Here is a 23,372-nt window from a genome sequence, read left to right on the forward strand (position 1 = left end):
ACGAAACACTTACAACAAATCGCGACCAAAATTATAGTCGCGAGAAGATGTGCGCCCAATGCTAAAATAACTATGTTTGGCCGATGGGCCAACAGATGGCGGCAGTGTGTAAACGTCAAACACGAACTAAAACGATGCGAGTGCTGTGGGTGATGGATTGGCCACATACCTACCTAACTGCCTTTGAGAGGAAAATAACTATAATCTATTAACAAATTTTTAAAACCGGTTTTTTTGCTCAAAATTTAAGCAATGTTCAAGAAAATCTATCATTGCATAACACTACCTGGATTGCGATGATAGATTTTTATGCGAATTTCTTTAAATTTCAACGAAAACACTGGTTTTTCGTTTTTGATGATTGCTGATGATTGAATGATGGATTCTTGAGCCTTAAATCACCTTAAATAAATGACTATCTCGGAGTTGGGATTCGATCCGTAGACTTCGGCATTAGAAGTAAGTATATGCTCTAGCCACTACTCCAGACATGTGCCCATGCAATACATATGTTAAAATAAATCAATTTAAGTATGTGCATGTAGACATCAACTGATGATGACATGAAGACAAATTACTGTCAAATTGAAAATTTATTTCCGAGTTAGTTTAAATATCATATCTTTGTTCAGTATGCTAGTCCAAACTTTTTATTTGGATATGGATACGACAAAATTGGACAATCAATGCAACAACCAAAATGAAAACTTCCAACCCCACTTAGTTGCAGTCTGTCACCCACGCAGCCATCACCGTCAGGAAGTGAAAAGCAAAGAACAATTTTCTCACTCGTTGACATTCACATTTTCTACTCGGTGCTACGTTCTTGGCATTTGAATGCAGGCCAAGAAAATCGTAGCACTAAGCTCTCTCCAGGAATCAAGCATTCCGGGAACCAACCATGTAGATTTACTCCCTTTGGGTTGCTTCCTTAGGGGGTGTCACAGACTCCCGTGTTGCACGCCAAATTAACGTGATCAACTGCGAGACAGCAGAAATCTCGCACAGGAGCGAGTGGCGTAAAATTCAATTATTCTCAAACTTGCCATAATTTATTTGCAAACGAAAATTCACCCAGAAGGGCGGCGAATGCGAGTAACGTTTGTCGTCAGAGTTGGAGAATTGGCAATTACGGGACGGATTAAGATGTCGTTTACTAAACTTTGTTAATCAAACGGTATGGTTACACGTTTTGGTAAGCAGGGTCTCTTTTTAGTGATTTGGTAACTATTCGAGTTGGAATCCAGGTTTCAAATACGTTTCATTAATAATTGCTGTATGTATGTTATTAGCTGTTGGAATATTAAGCAGCTCATCCTCCTTTACCATTTATTCTTTTGGTTCCTGCTTGGTCTCTTTTCACTGGACAGGATTCTCTAAAGTTCTTATTTTCAAGACATTTAGTCACTACCAGCCCTGGGTATGGTAAAGGCGTTACATTTTGATACAGAACATAAAATTAAAAATGAAATAATCTTACGACAGCTTACTTGGCCCATTTGCAATTTACAATGTCATCAAAATTTATCGAGCATTCTTACCAGTAAGCAAAACGTGACAATTTCAACTATTTCACCATCCTAAATGAAGGAATTCTGTGCTTGCTTGTCAGACAATAACCATAGAATGCAAAATGCACTCACGGAACCATCTGCGCTATGCATTTTGCCAAAAGCCCGTCTCTGGGTTCCGAACATCACTCCAGAGAAAACTAAACAAAAACATCAAGTAAGATCTCGCTCGCTGCGCCATCATCGAGCAGAAGAAAGCCTCGTCTCGCTATGGGAGAGAGCTCCAGTGCACTTGATGCCAGATGAAGTGATTCTTGAAAATGTTGCCGCCTTTTGTGCTGCTGCGAACCTTTTAAATGGAAGACGCGAGCGGTGCCTTCTGTATTTATGGGGCAGACACATGGACGTAGCTTAATGCTTCTTTCGGGGTTTATCATAATTTATTCATGAATGCTTCTTAAAACACCCCAAAAATCAACGGAATCCAGATGAATTTTTCTAAACATATAAGGAACTACTTTTCGTATTCTACATATTACAGGAAAAACCACTTTGTGAAGTTCTTTCAAAATCTAAAGTCATTCCAGAAGCAATATTTAGATTCTTTGAGTATTTTGGGTGTTCATTCTGAAATAATCTTAAAAGGTATGCACGAAAGGAGTTCTGGAGAATAAATTAAAAGAATTATCAGAGCTTTTTTTACAGACATCTTCAAAAGACCTTTCCAAGAAAATTCTAAGCAAAATGATAAATGGAGAAATTTTTGTTAAAGTTTATTGAATATTTATGGTAGAGATTTAGAAAGCAGGAGTAATGTTTGAGCAAATATCTTGAAGAAAAATAGGAAATAAGGTAGATGAAGATTGCAAAAAAAAAAAACTTGTAGAGCAGCTTAATTTGATACTTGATAAAATATTTGTAACAAAACATTCTTCTTATAAAACAAAATCTACAAAAATTCCAAAGATATTTGAAAAAGTTTATTGAGCAATTCCTAGACGTATCTTGAATGGTTACTAGGAAAAATGCTTTGTGAAATCCTTGATTTTTTTAAACTTCTTAGAGAACTTCAAAGAGTTATCTGTAAAAATAAATTAAAATAGAACTCATGCCTTGTTTTCAAGAGCTGTTTAATTTTCAGAATTTTACCAAGATGATCCAAGCTATCCTACACATTGAATAGACGAAATCCTGGCTACGCCCATGGGCAGACTTGCCATCAGCGTGTGCCATTGCCAGGGAAAACGCTCCTTCTGAAATCATCATCATCATTATGATGATCTGTTCGCACAAAGCGCAACCACTCTTGAAACCACAATTAAGGAGTCTCCTGTTCTCCTGCCAGCAAGCAAGGCTTCAGTTGAATGACATCCATGATGGGGCTCGCTTGAGACAACGTGGCGAATTCTGAATGCCTGATGATGGAGCAATGATTTACTACACTGCACTACTGTCGGTCTGTGGTGGTAAAGAACTTTCACCACTTAGACAGGAGCCATTGTTCAATTAGTGTTAATCAAATGCACGTGTTTCAATGGTTTTTGAAGAGCAATGGCAACGGTTTTGAAAGTTGATGTTTAAGGATTTAGTATGTTTTCAAATATCGCGAAACAGCTGAAAATCAACAATTTGTTCACACTTCAGTGTTTTTTTTAACAAATCTTTCTGGAACTCGTCCTTAATTTCTTCAGTATCGCCATATCAGCTGCACTTACACAAGGAACCGATCAGATGACTGCTTGGAACTAACAGACACCCTCAGTGTCTCATTGTCAGTGCTGGTGGTCTTCTAGTTTTAAGCAACAAAGGTGCCTTCCACGAGTTGATGATGCATTCAACTGGCTCCCACGGTAGACCGTATATACCACTGCGTCTACGCCAGTTCATGTGGGAAAGGCGAAGGGGTAGGGTAATTTTTAAGGCAGAGGTGCTTGCTGGTTCGGTTGGCAGACTGCCTATATATCAGGCGTAAGGAAAGGCGTGCTATAATGATGAAAGAACGGAAGCGTAGGGAAACGGTTTATTTCTGTCCGTCTCGGGTTCTAGCAAATGCAAATGAACTGTGATATATAAAAAATGGTAGATAGAAGCAAGTGAAAGATACAACTTCAAAGTACGAGGAAAGGGACGGGCCTGGGATTGAAGCCATGACCTTCTGCTTATGAAGCAGAAGTGGTAGCGAACACCGTCACCTTAATTTCTTCGTCTTTGATTTTCGAGGATTTATGTCAAATTTACCATCAATGATACTCAAGGAATATCTCAGAATAGATTTCTCCTTTTATTACATCCTGAAATTCAACAGCTTATTTGACTAAGAAATATTCTTTCAAGTACTCTGCTACAATTTCTTCAGAAAAACCTTATAAAAATCTCAAGCAATTTCAGGTGATAGCAATGAAGGAACTTGAAGAGAAAAGAGAGAAGGAATTGCGGAAGAATCTCTGGAATAATTTCAAAACTAATTTATCGATCCCAGGGAAACGTCAAAATAATACAAAGCTGGTCGTTTACTTCGAAGTATCACTGGAGAAACATCAAGTCGATTTTTTTGGAATTGCAAGTTTATTCCTGAAAATAAAACTGAAGAAATTTCTTCTTATTATTATAATGATTAATTTTATTAAAGAGATTTCCAGCCCTATGGCTGGTTCATGTCCGTAGAAATTTCTTTCAGTTTGCTTAAATAATCTCTGAAGCAATTCTTGAAAGACTCCTTGCAGCATGACTAAAAGAATCCAATAAAAGATATATAAAAAGAAATACATTCTCGGGGAGTCCTCCATTATGTTATATTCCTGAATATCATTTGCCCAAATGATTCTGAATAAACAATCTCCCTTAAATGCAAACAACGAAAATAATACGGTTTTCTGTTTTGGGGTAACTTTGATAATGGAGTATAAATCGAACAAAGCTGAATGAATTACGGAATATTTATAGGGCGTTGCTTACTTCTAGGCGTTTAACGCTATATGGAAATTTCTTACTTAGATTACAAAAATGGCCCCAGTTTGTAAAAATGGTATCCGCTAAAGAATTTGAGACCGATTTCATGTTTTACTATAACTAGGCTGTCAAGGATAAGTGACGAACTCATTATAACTTTATCAAATAGTGATCGTAGAACAGTTTGTTTCTAAGCGTTGCAAAAATGCTAAAATTTTTAATATTTGCATTTAAATCTTCAAATGCACTTGATTCCAACGAAAATTGCTTTGACATGAAGTGTCATACCAATACTCTTTGCTTTTGCATTTGTTTCTCTTAACTGATTAACAGAAACTTCGTTATTTCGTTCAATATTTTGTGGGTCTCGCACTATCAAAGTTACCCCGTTTTACGGTACCCCATCTTGTAAAATATAAATTTATAGCAATGATGAGAGCTCAAACCTTCCGGGGAAATGGGGTTGACGGTAAAATAGGCTATACGAAGAAATGGCATCCAGTGAAACGACATGTGGAGGACAATAGCACAACCGGAATCTCTGAATGATGGAGAAATATAAGGGCATACTTTTGAACTAATCTCAAAAGTTATTCATAACGTTATCCGTTATCGGAAATAATTTCTAAATAAATCTCTTTGAGAATTTTATTAGTTGAGAAAAATTGTAAGAGAATTCTTGGACAAATCTAGATTGACCCAAAGACTTAATCACGGAGGAATTTGCAGGAAGTGATTCTGATAATAATAAAAGAACTAATGGAAAAATCTTAGGAGAATCCATGGAGACAAGAACCTTCGTTAATGTGCCATCAGGAACTGAAGAAAAAATCTCCTATTGAAACATCTGAGCAACTACTTGCAAAAATGTCCAAAAGTATTCTAAAGAAAAAAAAAATCGAAATTTTTAATTAATTTCTTTGGAAAACATGTTTGGAGGCATTTTAAGAGGCATCCTTCAAAGAGTTTCGTGAATGTATCTAAAGACTAATCGCCGCAAACAATCATTTATGAATCCATACAGGAATCGCTGGAAGACACTGACAAACATTTCTGAAAAAAGAACGTATGTAATAGTTTCTGTAGCGATCTGTAGAAATGCCAGTGAAACTTTTAAAAGATGGAGAAGCCCTGGGAGAAACTCATTTATGGATGGCTTTCTGGTGAGTTTTGAAAAGATCTTTTAGTGTCATTCTAGGAGAGACTCTGTGTTGGGATTTCTGAAATAATTCATGGAGAGACATTGCTTAAGATTCGTGAAAGATCTGGAAAAGGAATCCGTTAATTATTCATGGCATTTGTTGGAGGCTTCGTGAACGAAACAAATGAAAGTGAATTCCTCTTTGCTTACAGTCTACGTATTTGTGGCCTTCCGCAAAGTCGCCGCCTAGTTATCTGAAAAATGTTATTTTTGTATTTCTTAGAAAAAATATAAATGAAGTTAGATGTACATTAGGGTGGTTGAAAAAACGAGAAAGTTTGATAATCCTATCTCATATATCTTACTTATACCGTTTTGAGAAATTTTGGTGAACAGTTCAAAGTAACCCAAAGACGTTAAAGTTCATATGAAATACTATGAAAATTTATATATTTCATATATACACATTACTGGTACAACTCCTGGTGTCAAAATTTAATCCGTATATATTTCCATTACTGGTACAACTCCTGGTGTCAAAATTTTGATTATTATAGAAGTCGGATGTACCTCTGATGTTTTTTGACTAAACATTCACATCCTGAAATTTTAAAAATATTTAAAAATATCTGGGAAAATTTGATTTCTTCAACTTTAAGGGCTTGTAGGGAATAATCAATACGAAAGAAATATTTTCGAGTTCACCGTTTATTTCAGACTGCCTTTCTTTGACTAATGATGTCTATTACGAAGAAATTCGTACCTTAATTTTTAATACTAATTCCAATGAACATTCCTAACAAATTAGTCTACGCTGCTGCTTGTCAATTCAATAATATGACCAGTGTGGAGGTGATTATCACTCACAATGGAAGCAAATTTCTTCCCCTTGTTTGTCACCGAAATTGTAATTTTAATTGTATTTATTTATAGGAGATATTTGTTACAATAAATGTTTATTTTAGCTTTTTAGCTGATTAAAGACAATATATTTGTTTTATATCTGCTGTAAGAATCGGTCTGAAGATAATATTCAACGCCTCTCGCAACAATGTCCTATGGAGTATAAAGTATGTATGCTCTGCCCTATTTGCTTGCATGGAACTTTCTAGAAGTGTATTGTTATATGCAATAATGTGTTGAAAGATAACCTAAGACACTACGTATAAGGTTAAAGTACACAAACCGAAACCAATTGCCCATTGCACGGTGACGTCATCAGAAAATCTCTCTCCTTCCCTCCTTCAAGAAATCTGAAAACAACGGTGCTAGTACCTGTCAAAGTTGACAGGTACTGGTACCATTGTTTTCAAGTTTTGTAGAAGAGCGAAAGAGAGAGAAATGCCTAATTGACTGTTAAAAAATACCACTTCTCATTGGTCGTTTTGGCAAAGGCCTACTTTTACATCGTTGAGTTGGTTTGCAAAAGGGCTCTTTGTTGCTAGCCTGGCCTTGTTGCTGGTTCATATTTTAGAATTTTAATAAAAGTTTGGAAATTTTTCATGAAGTCTTTTTGATTCAAATCTATTTATACTCGATCTTTAGTTCACCGAATGTGCTTCTACAATTCTGAACCAAATAAAAATACTTAATTGGGAGCAATATAATGGAAATTGTGTCAATTTTCTTTAAAAATATCGCCGGTTTTCAATACATACCAGATTTTTGAATCCTCTATTGCACAAACTGAATGAAGCGTTCAAGAAACAATCAAACTATGATCCTTGATATTTGCTTGATACAAGATTTGCTTAAAAAGGATACTGGTAACACTGGTTTTTGTATAGTCAAGGTTATCGACTGAAAATCTACGGGGCAGTCTTAGTTGAGCTGGCACGTCCTTCCTAGAAGATAACTGTTATACAATTCACGGATTGAATCTTCTGGAACTGCCAGACAACAATACAATGCAAGAAATCAAAACAATAACAATGATCTAGAATGATCGCAATAGTATAAAGATAGTGTTTTAAATATTTATGCTATTTCAAATGATTTCTATTTGATTTAGGTATGGATAAGATGTTGGGTTCTTCCGGCCTTTGCGGTCTAAGACGGCAGAGAAACGGTTTTGCCTTAATGTCCGACAGTTTCGGTTTGTATTAAACCTTCTTCAGGGGATTGAAGGCTGGTTTCTTTGTCCCTATACATAGTAAAAGCCCACGTTAATTTGTCAAGCAAATGTAGATGGCGCCTACTTTGGTGCGGTTGCGCCACTTTTCGCGTATCACACTGTTGTGGTCTAAAAGTTTTCAGCTAATGGCTTTTAAAGCTCACTTTTTGCGCTTTCGGATTAACTTTTATGGTTTTGATCTCCTACACTTAAATCGACACCTATTTGATTGCCTACTGCCTTACTGAATAAGGATGTATGGTATGCTCTGGAACGATGAACAGGTGAGTAACAGTGTTGCTGATTTGTGTGGTGTTTGTGGCCTCAAAACGCCATGCAAAAATAAGGTTTTCGTGAAAATAAAATGTATGGGAACTCGTGCAAAACCAGAAAGAGTTTTACTCAAAACATATTATTTAACACAAGCGTTTGTGCAATGTGTGAACTGAACAATGCGAAAAACGCTGCTAGCAGCTATTATCGCTAGCAGAGAAGTGAATAATTACTTATTCTTAGGATTTCTTAGGTTCTTCTTTCAGCACCGACTGATTCTGGAACTAACACTAAAGAACATATTATTTGCATATCAATGATGATTTATCCCTTTTTAATAGTAAACCAAATAAACCGTTTGGTCGAAATTGAAAACAATACTGAACTACAGTGCCCGAAATTCCTATAAGCGCATGACCATTTTTCACCGGCACATGTAGTATCAAAGTCCAATACTTCAATTAATCATCTCTGCTTTTAGGTATTCGGATAATATGATATTTCTACCAACTACTAAGACTTTTCTTTCAAACAGTTTGGAATGAAGAGGAAAAAACGGGATTTGAGTATGGAAATTCTTATAAGCGCCCCTTTATTTTCAGATCATAAAAAATCATATCACAAGAACACAACAACTTTAGTACTTGGTTTGTTTACCATTTTTCAGAATTGTTTCATAAATTCGTTTCGGCATTGAATCGACGAGGTTCTGCAGCATTGTCAAAGGAATTTTACGCCACTCCTCTCTAACAGCTGCTTCCAGCTCTCGAACTGATCCGAACTGCCGTCCTCCACTGTAAACCCGTCTTGCGAGGATTCCCCAAAGATTTTCGATTGGGTTAAGGTCTGGACTCCGCGCTGGCCAATCCATAACTGGGATGTCCCGCTCCAAAAACCATTGTTTGGAGGCCTTGCTGACATGGATCGCAGCGTTATCTTGTTGAAAAACAAATTCGTTTTCCATCACATCCTCCGTAAATGGGATCAAAACACTGTCCAGAAGCTCAACATAGTTTTCGGACTTCATTCTGGTAGTAATTGTTGCAATCGGGGTTTTACCTCTACGTGAAAATGCAGCCCAGACCATCAAACTTCCTCCACCGAAATTTCTGCTCAGCTTCACTTGCGGATCCTTCCGAAGATCGTGCCAATAATACGCGCAGCAGTCAGGACCATCAAGATTAAACTTCTTCTCGTCGGAAAAAATCACGTTGTTCCATTCCCGCTTCCAAGACATATGGTTTCTGGCAAAATCCAGTCTTGCCTGAACATGCCTCGGAGTAAGGTTGGGTTTTTTGGCCTTTTTCGTGTACACCATGTGTCCAGATCCACGTAGTATTTGAGATACTCGCCTTGTTGTGATGGAAAGACCCAATTCCTTCTTAATACCGGATGAATCCAGCTCCCCGGCTTCACCAAGCTGGATAATTCGGTTCCTCTCACGGTTGGTGATCTTGGAGTTGCCCTTGTTTTTCTTCCGGATGCCGTAATTCTCACCTTTCTTCAGGAAATTTCGCACGACCGTCTCTCCTCTACCGATCCTCTTGGCGATTGCACGGTTACTTTGGCCAACATCCTTCAATTCAAGGATTAATCTTCGCTTCGTTTCGTCCAAGAACTTTCCTTTCGGCATCTTGAAAACTGTCAACAAACAACACTGTGCACGAATCGCAAAACTTTCCGCACGCATCCGTTTACATCGGCAGCAAAAGAAAATGACAAGTTTTTGTAGTGTGAGTGAAGCAAACACAAATGGCGTTAGCTTGGACACTGTGCGCTTATAGGAATTTCCTGGCCAAAAAATGATATTTTTATTTCACAAAATCGAAAAATTATTAATTATGACTGTCTTTCATACAACCAAGTGGAAATATAGTAAATATCATTTTAGTAACAGATCGTCAATGTTTTATGTAATAACTAGTCGCAAATGTTGAAAAATGCGTGTGCGCTTATAGGAATTTCGGCCACTGTACAGTTAGCATACATTTATAATGAACTAGTGGACCCGGCAAACTTCGTCTTGCCATCAAGTAGGCTGTTGAAAAATGTCATGGAATCTCCTATACAAAACTACGTATTAGTACACCCCCGTTTAACCAAATTTTCCAACAACTTCCCCTAACTTTTTCGTCACACGAACACGTCGGAACCCTTCAAGAAGACAACAGTGAAAAAATTGTGCAAATCGGGTGTCTCGTTCTCAAGTTTTTTCGTGACATACGAACACCACTCCATTTTTATTTATATAGATTTCATAGCTGAATTCCGAAGAACAGTTTATTCTTAAAGAGGGATAAATCATTATTGATATACAGATATTATTCCACTGGAAGCATTAACGTGTCGGTGTCTATTATAAAAAAAAAAAAAAATATTCACTTCTCTACTAGCAGTAGTAGCTGCTAGCATAGGTTTTTGAATTGCGTTTGTAGTCAGCTTTTGACAGTAAGTAAAACGGTATACGACTTATTCGTCTTGATGCTACAGATTTGCTTCAATCCTTCTAGTGATACTTAATTATTAATCTTTTTGAAATCTTTTAAATTAATTATTTTCTAGCAACCACAAGTTTGGCTTCTTATTTTCACAACGGAGAAACAGTTAGCTTCTTTAACGTAAGTGTTCACCGAGTCGTCCGAACTATTTTTTAATGAGACTCTATGAGAGTATAATAAGCCTTAGTTCCATTAACTATGGAAAATATTAAAACATGATCAGAAGAAAGAAAAATCTCTTATAAAAATGTAAGCTAGTGTAATGCAAATAATTGTTATATCAGTATAACTATGAAGAACTGCCGATTATTTAATGAAGGTAAGATTTCCAATTAAAATACAAGCTAAATTATTGCGAATAGTAATAAATCCAGTAAAAGTTGAAATAATAGCCGATGTTTAAAAGAAGGAAACATTTCTTATGAAATTATCAAAAACATTCCAAATCGTAGCACGCCGTTGATAGCCCAGATACGAACCAGCCATGAGCTCAGAGTCTTGACGCGCGTCCTGAATGAACGGATAGTTATATGTATTCTCTTGGAGCACTTATACAGCGACAAACATAACGTCCCGCCACATCATAAAGATCAACAAGTTAACTAGCAGATCAGTTATTGGGCCACACTTATGAATCCTACACATCAGCGTTGAAAAAATTTGAATATTCTGCCAAACGACCCGTTCCGGACACCCTTCTAACTATAGTTCACTATTAATTCAAATTCAACCAAACGGTATTGGGCCAAATGGAATTCAGCCAAATGACCCGGAACCGGCGTGGAATGATGCACCCCGGTGGCTTGTTGTTGGCTACAACCGGGATTTTTTAATACAAAATTCGAGAAAAGACAATTTCCCTTTCAAAACTGTCCCATTTAAAATTACACCACCGGGATATTTTTTAATCTTTCCATTTCAAAGTCTTAGCTCAAATGCTGAAAGCTTCCGAAAAAATATCGCACGCATATGAAACTTCGATAATATTTGAGATTTTCATGCCGTGCAATTATTATATCCAGACCGATGCTGGAATACACCACAAAGCATTATTTTTTCGGGTTCTATGATGAAAATTTTATTGGTTATTTTTTATATCACGCATCTTTCCTTGAATGCCTATCAATTTGGCTGACCAACATGAATTTGAAGCCTCATATTGCAACACCCAAACTGTACATGATGGCACTTTGAAAAAATAGCATTACCTGTAATAATTTCGGTATTTTGAGAGCCAAATTAAAAATATTTTTGAGCACATACATAAAAATACGTTCGAATATCACTACGGTTTTTATTTTAGTGTGAATAACAGAGAGCCGTAGCGGTAAGCGCGCAGCTATCCAGCAAGACCAAGCTGAGGGTCGTGGGTTCGAATCCAAATTTACATCATTATGATGTCGGACACTCAGCACGCAGTGTTATTGCTGTTTGCATTTGACGTGCAAATCCAGTCCAACTGAGCTTCAAATGCGGTAACACAAAGTAACCAAAGGATACTTAGCAACCATGTTCCATATCAACGCCAACCTAGCAAAGAAAACCAATCTTTGACTTCGCCTTCCTTGTTAAAAATCTTACCGCATTTGGTGTTCCCGCATTTGATATTTGCATTTCAAACGCATACAGCAATAATACTGAGAAGAACATCCGAATGGTGTCAAACTATCAAATCTATTCGGGTTTCAATGCATTGAATCACTCACTGACATTGCAATGTTATTGGATACTCGTCACATTTGTCAAATTCCTGCGGCCAAAAAATAATCCTGAACATATAGTATTCTTCCTTACAACAACGCTATTCAAAGCGGCGAACAACTTATCATATGCGTCTCGGTGAAACTGTAAAAAATAATCAAGTAACTTTGAGAATGCAATGGAGGGTTGTTAAAAATACAATTCTTTCATAGTTTAGGGTAACGCTCTTAAAGCCATTTGGAACCAACTGTGTGGTAATTCGTTTCTGATAACATGAATGGATTTAGACGTTATTGACCTACTAGGATGAACTGAAAATCATCATCTATCTACCAAGGGTTATGGTATGGATATTCTTTGATTCATTTGCTCAGAAACGACGTGCTTTACACGTGATTACCAATGCTTTTAGGATATTATTGTAAGGTGAGCGAGAATTATATTATATGCTACGGGCCTTCATCATACGCGTTGCACAGGGTTCCTAGTTGAAGAGATTACTGTAACTGACGTTGATGCAAAATTGGATCGACCATCACGCAAAATCCTTGTTCATTGACCGAAAAAACCAGACTGAAACCATCAATGGCAGGTCGGACGCCTATCGTTATAGTGCACCTGTCGTCCCCGTTGAAGAGGAAAATGTTTTTGGAAGGTTAGTCAGGCTTTGGATATTTTTTTGCCCCACTATCATCCACCGGGTTTGATTTTTGGATCACTGTCATCCATGTTGACAAACAGAAATTGGATCCGTGCCAAAAATGTCGCTCAATGCATTTCGTGACCGAGCTACCAAATCGGATGCAGCTGCAGTCTAATGATGAAGTTGAGCACGATGTTGCGGTTTACGTTTGGGGCTTGTTACATGCCTAACTGGCATCGTTAGCCGGTGATATGAATTGTGAGAATGTTCTTATCAATTATGGCGTTACGTGACATTTGGAATGGAGTTTGATTCTCAGCTTAGTGTTACAAGAGCACCAAGTTGCATCCAATGTTATGACATGAGTGATTGCTTTTGCCAATAGAAACGTATTCAGATTATTTTGGGATACTTGTTGACGGACAGCGTTTCGACAAGACCAAGCTGTGGGTCGTAAGTTTGACTTGTTTGAAATAAATTCAGTTAATGAGAAGTTTGGTTAACATTGATTAAATATGAAATTTGAGCAGAATTTTGAAGTTTCTCAATAGTATTGTTTGTAAACATAAGGACGACAAAAACTGCTCGTAATTTTTGTATATTTAATACTTTTTTCTTCTTCTTTCTAGTGTCTAAGCTAGGACAAAGCCTGCTTTGTATTCTCATAAGCATTTCCATAGTTTTTATTGAGGGCTTCCTTTGCCAGTTGACCATTTTTGCATGTATATATCGTGTGCGAGGTTTGAAGATATTGTACGCCCTGGGATGTCAAGGTTATTTTCATTATGAAAAGATCCTTGACCGGTGTAATTCAAATCCACGACGCTCAGCTTGGTTTTGCTGAAAAATTGCGTGATTACCGCTACAGCTAACTGGGCTCCCAAGACTATATAATGTTAAACAGGTTTAAACAATTTGTGTTTATTCTACCAAGGGCTTCAGATAGGAAAGAAAAAGATTGCGTGCCTACTTCAAAATATGGTAATTCACCAGTGCCATGTTATGGACAACCAGACTTAGGGGAATCGATGGTGATATGTGTACTCATATCCGCTCGCATATCTAACAAACTCTGCGAACATTTGTTTACCTTTCTTTCGTTATCTATTCGAATCCAATTGGAGCACCTACGGCTCCCATAACGAGGAAGTCAGTTTCGCATACTGCCATTACTCAGCCGGCTTGGTAGAATGAAAACATTCACTCTATAGGATAGTAACTCATCGGTCAGTGTGTCAATAACCGTCAATGTCTCGAACATGGTATATGTAATCCCAAATAATATTTTAGAGCAGCTTCAATTTATATTTGTGTTATGGCGGTCATGAACATATACATTACTAAAAGTTTCCTGGAATACCATAAAACCATCACAAAACTAATTGCCTATAAATCTAATTCCATTACTAAAATATTAAATTGTGGTTTGCAAGAGCTCCAGTGAGCTATCATAAATCACTATCATAACGCCATCATAAATGCACATCTGTCATAACTATTAACATCAACATTACAACTATGAAAAGTAGAAGAATTTCATCTATTTTAACGCCATCTCTTGAAGAAAAATTTAGAATGCCCTATTTTTGGTTATTGCGGGATAAAATAGAAAACTTGTTCCGGATCCCAGGAATTTTCAATTTATCGAATAATTTCTACTTTACAATGCAATCGTAAAAGCATTGAAAGATACGTTTCACAATAAACAAGTAGTAATATCATGTTAATTTATTCATTTATTTTAAACAAAAAATTTGAAAGAAGGAAAACTTGTTTGAGTGATTTTCAGTCATAATCTTTCTCAAAGTAGCACAAAACCTCTTCACCTGTTCATGTAAAGTTACAAAACGAAAAAAAAAACTAAAGGCATATACGGCAAAGCTGTACCATAGCAAAGCCACAAACTGCAACATCAATCGAAGTTATTAGTGATATCAAATTATAATTGCGTAGTCTATACATTACTTTTTTATTCTATTGAATTAACTAAACCACAATCAAAGCGGGCGGCCCAAACAACCAAAAGTCGCATAAACATTTACGTAAAAAGTCGTTTACTTGTACAAATAAAATCACACTAGCACAACATGATGTAATAAATTGCTTTACTGCCAACTTTTCTCGCATTAAATAAGTCAATTTGGTTATGTCCCGTATACACATACAACTAAGTCGGATAAATCCGTAGCAGCTGCCAAATCATATTTCTTATTATAAATAAAGTCGCATAAGATTACAGACTAGTTCGCAATAAAATCGATACACTCGGATTGTAGGTCACTTTTCGTCATATAAAATATGCACGTCTCCACTTTTGTACGAATAAAACCTTTTGACGACAACTTACATTCAAACTTTACACATTAATATAAGCACCACATAATGCAAAAGGTGATTTCATTATACATATATTATGATTATCTAGGGGGTATCCCGAACAGTGAAAAAAGCTTAGCAATAGCAAGTTTTGATACAGATAGCGAAAAGAGATATTGGCTTGATTGATATAAGAGATGGGGGCCTTCCTTAGCCGAGTGCAAGATTCAGTGAAAGGAGGTTCAGTGATCTAAGCAGTCAGTGGGTGCGAAGTGAGGTCAGCTACAGGGGAGGTGAAAGTGACAGCTGGCGAGCTGGCTAACTGGCGAGTATGTTTTCATGTATCGTTTCTATGGGATTGTTTACCAGAGAAAACAAATCCTACCGGCAAGTGAAAATTTTCTCTGGCATTTCTGAGTAACGTTTATCTTCTTCGTGTGTTTTAGAGGAAATGCAAGTGTTTTATTGATTAATGTGAGGAGAAGGTACTAGGATGCTAAATTTATTCTATGACTAGTAAAATTGAAAGCCGAACGAAACGAGATGGAGTGTGGGGGTTTATTCACAAATTTTATAACTCCAAAAATAACCATTTTGGACACCCACCCACTCCCTCCTAACGCTTTTTGTAAGAATATTTTACTAATTTTGTATGGGGACACCCATTCAGCGTTATGAAATTTGTCTTCAGTTAGCACCTTCAAACCAAAACAAACTCGCCAGCTGTCCCCTGGTATTTCAAAATGGCGAATTCAACATTCTGACACATTAAACTACCTCCCTTCTAGATACCTTGGCCGAGTGGTTAGAATTCATTAGCATTAGCATTAAGGTGAAACAATGCGGAATTCAGAGTTGGCCACAATGGCCGACTTGTGTCTCTACTCACGTTTCCAAAGGCACTAAACTGGCAAATCTTTCAGATCTTCTTATTTTAAGCTTTCTGTTAGTGCACATAGCCGAAATAAAAAGTGCACTGTTGTTGGATGCTTTCTTCGCAAGATGTGTGCCTTTGAAGTTTTAGTGCAATATTTTAGGTGGATTCCAACCTGTTTCACCTTAAGCATTTCACACAAACTCGTAGGTGGTACAATCCAAGACCATTGTATGAGGGTTGCCTCCTTCCCGACCGTTACCAAAGTCAATAATTTGGTACTAACCTTTAACTCTTAGACAAGATTTGCGCATCGTCCAATAATCAAGAGCTGTCCTGGCCACGTCCTCCTCTTGTAACGGGATGTTGTGGAATGTTGATGAAAAGGGTAATGGCATAAGATACGTTCGGTAGACGTTCTTCTTCTTTCTGGCGTTACGTCCCCACTGGGACAGAGCCTGCTTCTCAGCTTAGTGTTCTTATGAGCACTTCCACAGTTATTAACTGAGAGCTTACTATGCCAATGACCATTTTTGCATGCGTATATCGTGTGGCAGGTACGAAGATACTCTATGCCCTGGGAAGTCGAGAAAATTTCCAACCCGAAAAGATCCTCGACCGGTGGGATTCGAACCCACGACCCTCAGCTTGGTCTTGCTGAATAGCTGCGCGTTTACCGCTACGGCTATCTGGGCCCCCGGTAGACGTTCTGGCCGACAAATAGTGAATATTTACGCATTGTGATCAAGCGCTGCTGATCAGAACAAACTCACCATATTCCTTTTTTGAAACTCTGCAATCCGTCTCTTCTCTAATAATATACAATAACTTGAGCCATAACTTAGCACTGCCCATCAAAATGCACGCACCGCACGAAAAATCGACTAAAACAAAAGAATTCACTAACCAATTTTTAAACCAACACGCTCAATACACAGAGCACTCTCAATTTTAAAAGTGTATTCACAATTCTGTATGAATGAATGATTGAATGGTGTTTGTATGTCACGAAATGTCATTAAAACGAGTCAATATATTTATCTGCTTCTTTCACAGCTAGGTATCTGAAGTGTGGCGACGTGTTTGTGTGCATAAAAAGTAGAAGAACTTCATGTAAAAACTAAGAAAAATGATGGAAGAAAACAGGTACTTTTAAAGTTCTATTTTGTTTCGCATTATTGAACAGGATACTGCGTAACAAAACAAAATTTGTCGGATCAATGACCAACTATTTTACCGTGCCCAGTGATTGACCCCAGTGCCCAGTGAACTTCATACAGTATCAGAATTACTGCAGGCATCACATAAATAGTTTTTCGAAGTAATCCTTTCGGGAATCCGCCACAAATTCCATTAGAAACTGTCTATAGATTCCATTAGAGATTTTTCCAGGATTTTGTTAATTTTTCTTTTGGTAATATGTTTTCTGTAAACGTTTAAAAACACATGACATAAGTTCATGAATGATGCCAATATTTGGTGCAAAGTTTCCTCTGTGAACTATTCCAAAGATTTCACAAGTGGTTTTACCCGGATTTCTTCCTATATTTTTTCTAAGAGTTGCAGTTTAAATTCTGTACTATTATTATTCCAAAAGAGTTACACTAATTATACAAAAATCTTTCCACAGATTCCTTTGAATATTTCCCAAAGAATTCCTTAGCAGGTTGATGCTTAAATATCATAAATGTTTATTTCAGTGAACTACTTCAGTCAAATAGATGTCAATAAAACCACATATCATAGCTTTGAATTTTGTTTTATAAGCAAACAGTTTTTAAACAACCAGTATTTATTATTATTTTTGGTTAAATAAATTTTGAGTGTAACCAAAAAACTCTTTTTCTGCTGGCATGATTTCACTGCATTCCTATAAGTCGGCATCCACAAATTACGTAACGCTCTAGGGGGAAGGGAGGAGTAGGCTCAAGCGTTACGGCTCATACAAAAATTTGAAATTTTTCATACAAAAAACGTTACGGAGGGGGGGGAGGGGGTAAAAATTTCAAATTTTAGCGTTACGTAATAAATGGACGCTGTCTAAGACTGCATCCACAAATTACGTAACGCTCTAGTGGAAGGGGGGAGTAGGCTTAAGCGTTACGGCTTATTAAATTTCAATTATTCATACAGAAAGCGTTATAGAGGGGAGGGAGGGGTACAAAAATTTCCAATTTTAGCGTTACGTAATAAATGAATGCTACCTAATAACTTTTTTGTCGAAAATACTATATGTCATCGCTTTGCATTTCGTTTTACTGTTGAATGTATTTTCCAAAATGCTTGGAAGTGTCTATTGCTAAATAACTTTGGGTAGACTCATTTATTTCGAGAAAATTAAAATGGACGATGATCCTGAATGGTGCTCGGTTCCATTGCTGAAACAGTTTTCGAAATAACGTCGAAAACAACAGGGATATGCATTATCAAAGTTGAACTTCCGAGTTTTTCAATGGGTTGGATGTGCAGGTATAATGTATATTTGATCAAGCTGCAGCGCCACATAGTAAGTGAATTCCGAAATATAATGTCAACTGAGTAGAAGATATCAAGTCTATGACCAAGTTCTCCAAACATGATATAATTATATTCTGTCCGCATCTGTCCTTAAAATCGGACGTTGGGCGACAACGGGTTAAGAAATCTTTAAAATATCTCCAGGAAGTATTTCTAGATTAAATTCTTGAAATATTCTGTGATGAATTCCCAGAAAAATGCCAGAAAAAATCTTACAGGAATCTTTATAGGATCGTAATTCTTAGAAATCCGAAAAGGAGTGATTGAAAACAGATACATAAAAAACTGAACGAATTTCAATTACCTGAAGAATTCTGCAAACTCCTTAAAGAAGAATTTGAAGATGCCTTATCAGAATTTCTTGCGAACACGCTAACATAATAACTAAAAACGGAGATAGATCATTTGGCATAAAGCCGTTTGGCATAATGGTCGTTTGACATAATAGTCGTTTGGCATAATGAATCTGAAAGCAAGGATTTCCCAAGTTTACATTCGTTTTTACGTTTCTTGTGAACCCCACTGACGACATCAGGCTTATTTTGATGAATTGAAACAAAAACAACACTTTATTCATACGTTCTAAAATAAACTAAAGCATTTAAGAAAAGCAATTGTCAATAGTGTTTTATAATTTATCCAGAAATAACCCTTCTTTCAAGTATTAGTTATTCTTTTGAGTTGCACTATTGGAATATATGTTTGCACTGAGGATTTTAATAAATTTAGAACAAATTTACCTCTCTTTTTTCAAACATTGAATTGTTGATTTAAAATTTAAATAAATATCTTCATTTTTTTCGCGTAAGCTGTTCTTCGGGGCTTTATTTTGTAGATCGGGATTTTCGGGACGTCAGAAGTAAAACCTTGGAATACGGGCAATCTCAAACTCGCAAATTCCGTGATTTTTTCTTGCCCCGGGATGAATAGGTGCAACCAATAAAAGACAATATAGGACGATTATTTCTAGTATTCCCTTTGTTCTCGCTCGAAAAATGTGAGAAATGGGGACGGACCTGGTGTAGTGGTTAGAACACTCGCCTCTCACGCCGAGGACCTGGGATCGAATCCCATCCCCGACATAGTCACTTATGACGTAAAAAGTTATAGTGACGACTTCCTTCGGAAGGGAAGTAAAGCCGTTGGTCCCGAGATGAACTAGCCCAGGGCTAAAAATCTCGTTAATAAAGTCAAACCAACCAACCAATGTGAGAAATAGCATATACTTTTTTGCGTAGACAGTTTTAGCTTCGTCTATCTCCGCCAACAAAAATAATTTCGTCAGCAACGTCAGAGATTATTATCTCTACTTGTAATCGCGATCATCTACAATTGGCCTTCACACGAGACGTTTAAAATCAGCTGATGTGGAAGCTCTTTGACAGTTCTTTTTTGGGAACGACAGTTCCGTGTATGCACCGGTCTTCCCCCAATGTAAACAAATGCATACACGAACCTGTCAATTGAAAAGGCCTATGACTATGACTCAGACGGACATTTAAAAATTTACACTCAGAAACACCGATAGTTGTAGAATAACTACAATTATTATTATTATAAAAGTCTCTCGTTCACTCTACAGGCAATTTGTATGCAATTTGTCAATTCACCTTATCGCCAAGCTTATCGATGCTTCAACCCAATAGAAATTACAGTTCGCGTAGAAATTCTCAGTAGAATGCAAAAGAGGAAGATAGAAAACAGTCATTAATGCATAAACTTTAGTACTTCGGTGACCATTTTTTTTTAGTACGGCTGCCATAGGCTTTTTATGAGCAATGAAATGTAGAAATTCTTAAAACTTGACAAAATGATAAATAAACTAATGGCCTGTTATTTATTATACCTATTTTCAAAAAATTTATTTTAAAATTCATATCTAGTTTTCTGAAATTGGAATAGCATAAAATTTGTTCTACGCATACGTAAATCCAAACTCTTTCCAAAGTAAGATATCATTACGGTACTATCACTCTTATCTTGTTCACCCATAAGTCGTCATCGTTTTGCGTATGTTCGCTGAAAAAGGGGACGACCCGCGCTAGTAGTTACCCTTTCAACTTGCAAGCGGAAAGAGTTCCGTCCATTAGTGTTTCCGCTGAGTCCACTGCCCTGTCATTGATAATGAGAAAACTATTACCACCCAAACATGTTAGTCCTCCCGCCAGGATTCTATTCTCGGAACCCCAACGCCACTAACACACCAACCCATTGTCCCCATTTCTTTGCAGATGACACACCTTCAGCGGCACCGATTGGAGTCGGTCAGCGACCACAGTGCCAGTGCTCCGTCCACATCGAGCAAATCGGACAGTTCGGACGGGTCGGCGTCGGAAATTTGCGAAGCCATCCACGAGTGGTCCCTGGATGCGGCCAGCGAGTCCCAGTCGATTCCCAGTCAGAACAGCAGCGGCGAGAGTAGCTCCAGTGGTAGCAGTAGTGGGGGCCATCGGCATCATCACCACCACCATCACCACCATGGGCATCACAACAACCATCGGCACAGCAATCAACAGCTGCAGCAGAAGCAGCCCTTCAATGGGAACTACATCAACGAAGATGACAACGAACTGGAGTACAGCAAGCACGATCTGATCAGTCTGGACGGGGGCATGATTACCGACTTTGAGCGAGCTCAAGTGGAGAGCTTCTTCAGCGGATTGGGCACCGAGGTGAGTGGGGGAGGGGTTTTTGTTTTCGGCGAAATTTATTTACTGCGTGGGTGATTCATTCTGTTTTGATGAGGAACAGCAAAGATGTAATACAAATTTGAGGAGAATGATAAAATGTGAGGTACAGTCATCAATTATAACAAACTCAATGCCGGGATGATGAGTATGAAGTAGACACATATTTTTTTAACCAAACGTGTGTTTTGTGCTGAAAGTTGTAAGCAATTTCCCGTGAAAATCCCGAATAACTTAAAGAGAACACAACTTATATAACTTTCAATGATAGAAATTTACTTAACTTACCTAAACATATAACGCATTAATCGTGGCATAGAAGATTGTAACGATTTTTGCCTGAAATTATTAATGATTTTATTTGACATTTGTTCCAATGTTTCAACATTGGATATTCTATATAACTCATAGCAGGGAGGAAGCCTCAGAATCATTTTCAAAATTTTATTTTGAATTCTCTGCAGAGCTTTCGTCCTGGTATTACAACAGCTAGTCCATATTGGTACAGCAAACAACATGGCTGGCCTGAAAATTTGTTTGAATATAAAAAGCTTGTTCTTAAGCAGTGCCGTAGCGTGCGGTTGGCCAGGTTGGCTCCCGCCTAGGTGTTGAATGATTCGTCAATAGAAAATTCCTGAGATACGGACTTATCAATAAAAATCAATTCAATCATATCGAAAACAGTTCTCTATAGCAATGATAAATCAACTTATGCAAGGTGCTTACTGGAAATATATCTATAAAACATCCACAAAATGAAAATGTAGGTTCAACCAACTGGAAGTTAAAATAGTAGGATTTCATAGAATAGTTGAAAGATTTCTTACACAACTCGGCACATAATTTCCACAAAAAAAAAATAAATCTAATAGATAACTCCTAAAACCAATATCATAAAATACTAGGTGGGTTTCTAGACAGAATTTTAAGCGGGATTATAAGGTATTGTTCTCACAGAACCTCGAGCCAGATTTGCATAGAATCTTTAAAAAAAAAGATTCAATCCTGAGCGTAATTATCACAGAATCCCGAGAATGATTATCAGATATTTATTTAACATTGAAATAAGTACATACGTGAAAAATGAGAGCGGGCAATTGACATAGAGCCATTTGGCATGAAAGACTGCCCAATGTCCTTTATACCAAATGGCGCAATGCCAGATGACCTTATGCCAAATAGCCTTAATCTAAATGGCCTTACGCCAAATGACCCAGACCCGTCAAAAACAATTGAATAGGGTATTATTGTAACACCAGATTTGATTTTGCTTCTCCAGAACACCTGAGAGAGACTCGCGAAGAGGAAAAATATCAACGTCATATGCAGCCCAGTTTCCCCTCTCACGAATCGTCAAATGCAGCCCACCGTTTTTATGGCTGAAAAAGTGAAAAGTATTGTGTTCAAAGTAAATTGTTATTGAAAATCTCAGTCAGCGGAGCAGTTTTTTCCAAAGTTGCTGATAAATCTAAGCAGAAGATTAATTATTTCTAATGTATGCTACGTTTGCTGGCTTGAAATTTTACTCAAACGGCTATTTATGATTCGATGTGATGCAAACTCAATCTTTTTTGCTGAGAGGTTCATGTGAGGATTTGAACGGCTAGCGCATAATTGGTATAAACACAATGTGGAATAAGAAAAAAACTCAGCAATCACAGAAAAAGAAGACCGTCTTCGCGAGTCTCGTCTCAGCAGAACACTACTCTGATCTGACTGATAAATGTTTAAATTCGAACAGAATTTCTCGTAACATCCATTTCATTGATTGACAACGTTTGGTATTTCATTCTCTTTTGCTATATTAAATCAAACTTCTATAAAAGATTTTGGTAAGATTTCCTTAAAAAACTTCTTTTGGTCTCTTAGAGTAATTCCTGAGAATAAAGAGTTAAACTTTTTACTCAGATTCATTCCGTAAACATTAAACTTCTACATACAAATTCATTGCGATTATACCTATTACACTTATTATGCTTATAACTTATTATTATAAATATTCGAAAAATAATTAAATCTTAAAGAATTTGATCAAGCACTTTTTATATATTTTACAATTGACCCTCGATTTTGAAGTCAACAAAATATGACTCATAAATAGCATTAACGAAATGTATTAAACACTTATGAAGAAATAAATAAATCAACA

The 23,372-nt window shown here is 37.0% G+C and overlaps 1 protein-coding gene across 3 annotated transcripts in view; it reads left to right on the forward strand.

Moving 5' to 3' along the window:
• The window catches only part of LOC5571668, a 411,897-nt gene that overhangs the window by 360,820 nt on the left and 27,705 nt on the right, over window positions 1-23,372 (forward strand). For 2 of the 3 annotated variants that reach the window (XM_021845489.1, XM_021845488.1), the window contains exon 6: window positions 20,768-21,208. In XM_021845489.1, coding sequence (XP_021701181.1) covers window positions 20,768-21,208 — 441 coding nt within the window. Of the gene's footprint in view, window positions 1-20,532; window positions 20,688-20,767; window positions 21,209-23,372 lie in introns of those variants that run through there. The other variant, XM_021845487.1, reaches the window with a different exon arrangement.

Source organism: Aedes aegypti, chromosome 2, assembly GCF_002204515.2.
Source record: "Aedes aegypti strain LVP_AGWG chromosome 2, AaegL5.0 Primary Assembly, whole genome shotgun sequence".
Taxonomy (NCBI): Eukaryota; Metazoa; Arthropoda; class Insecta; order Diptera; family Culicidae; genus Aedes; species Aedes aegypti.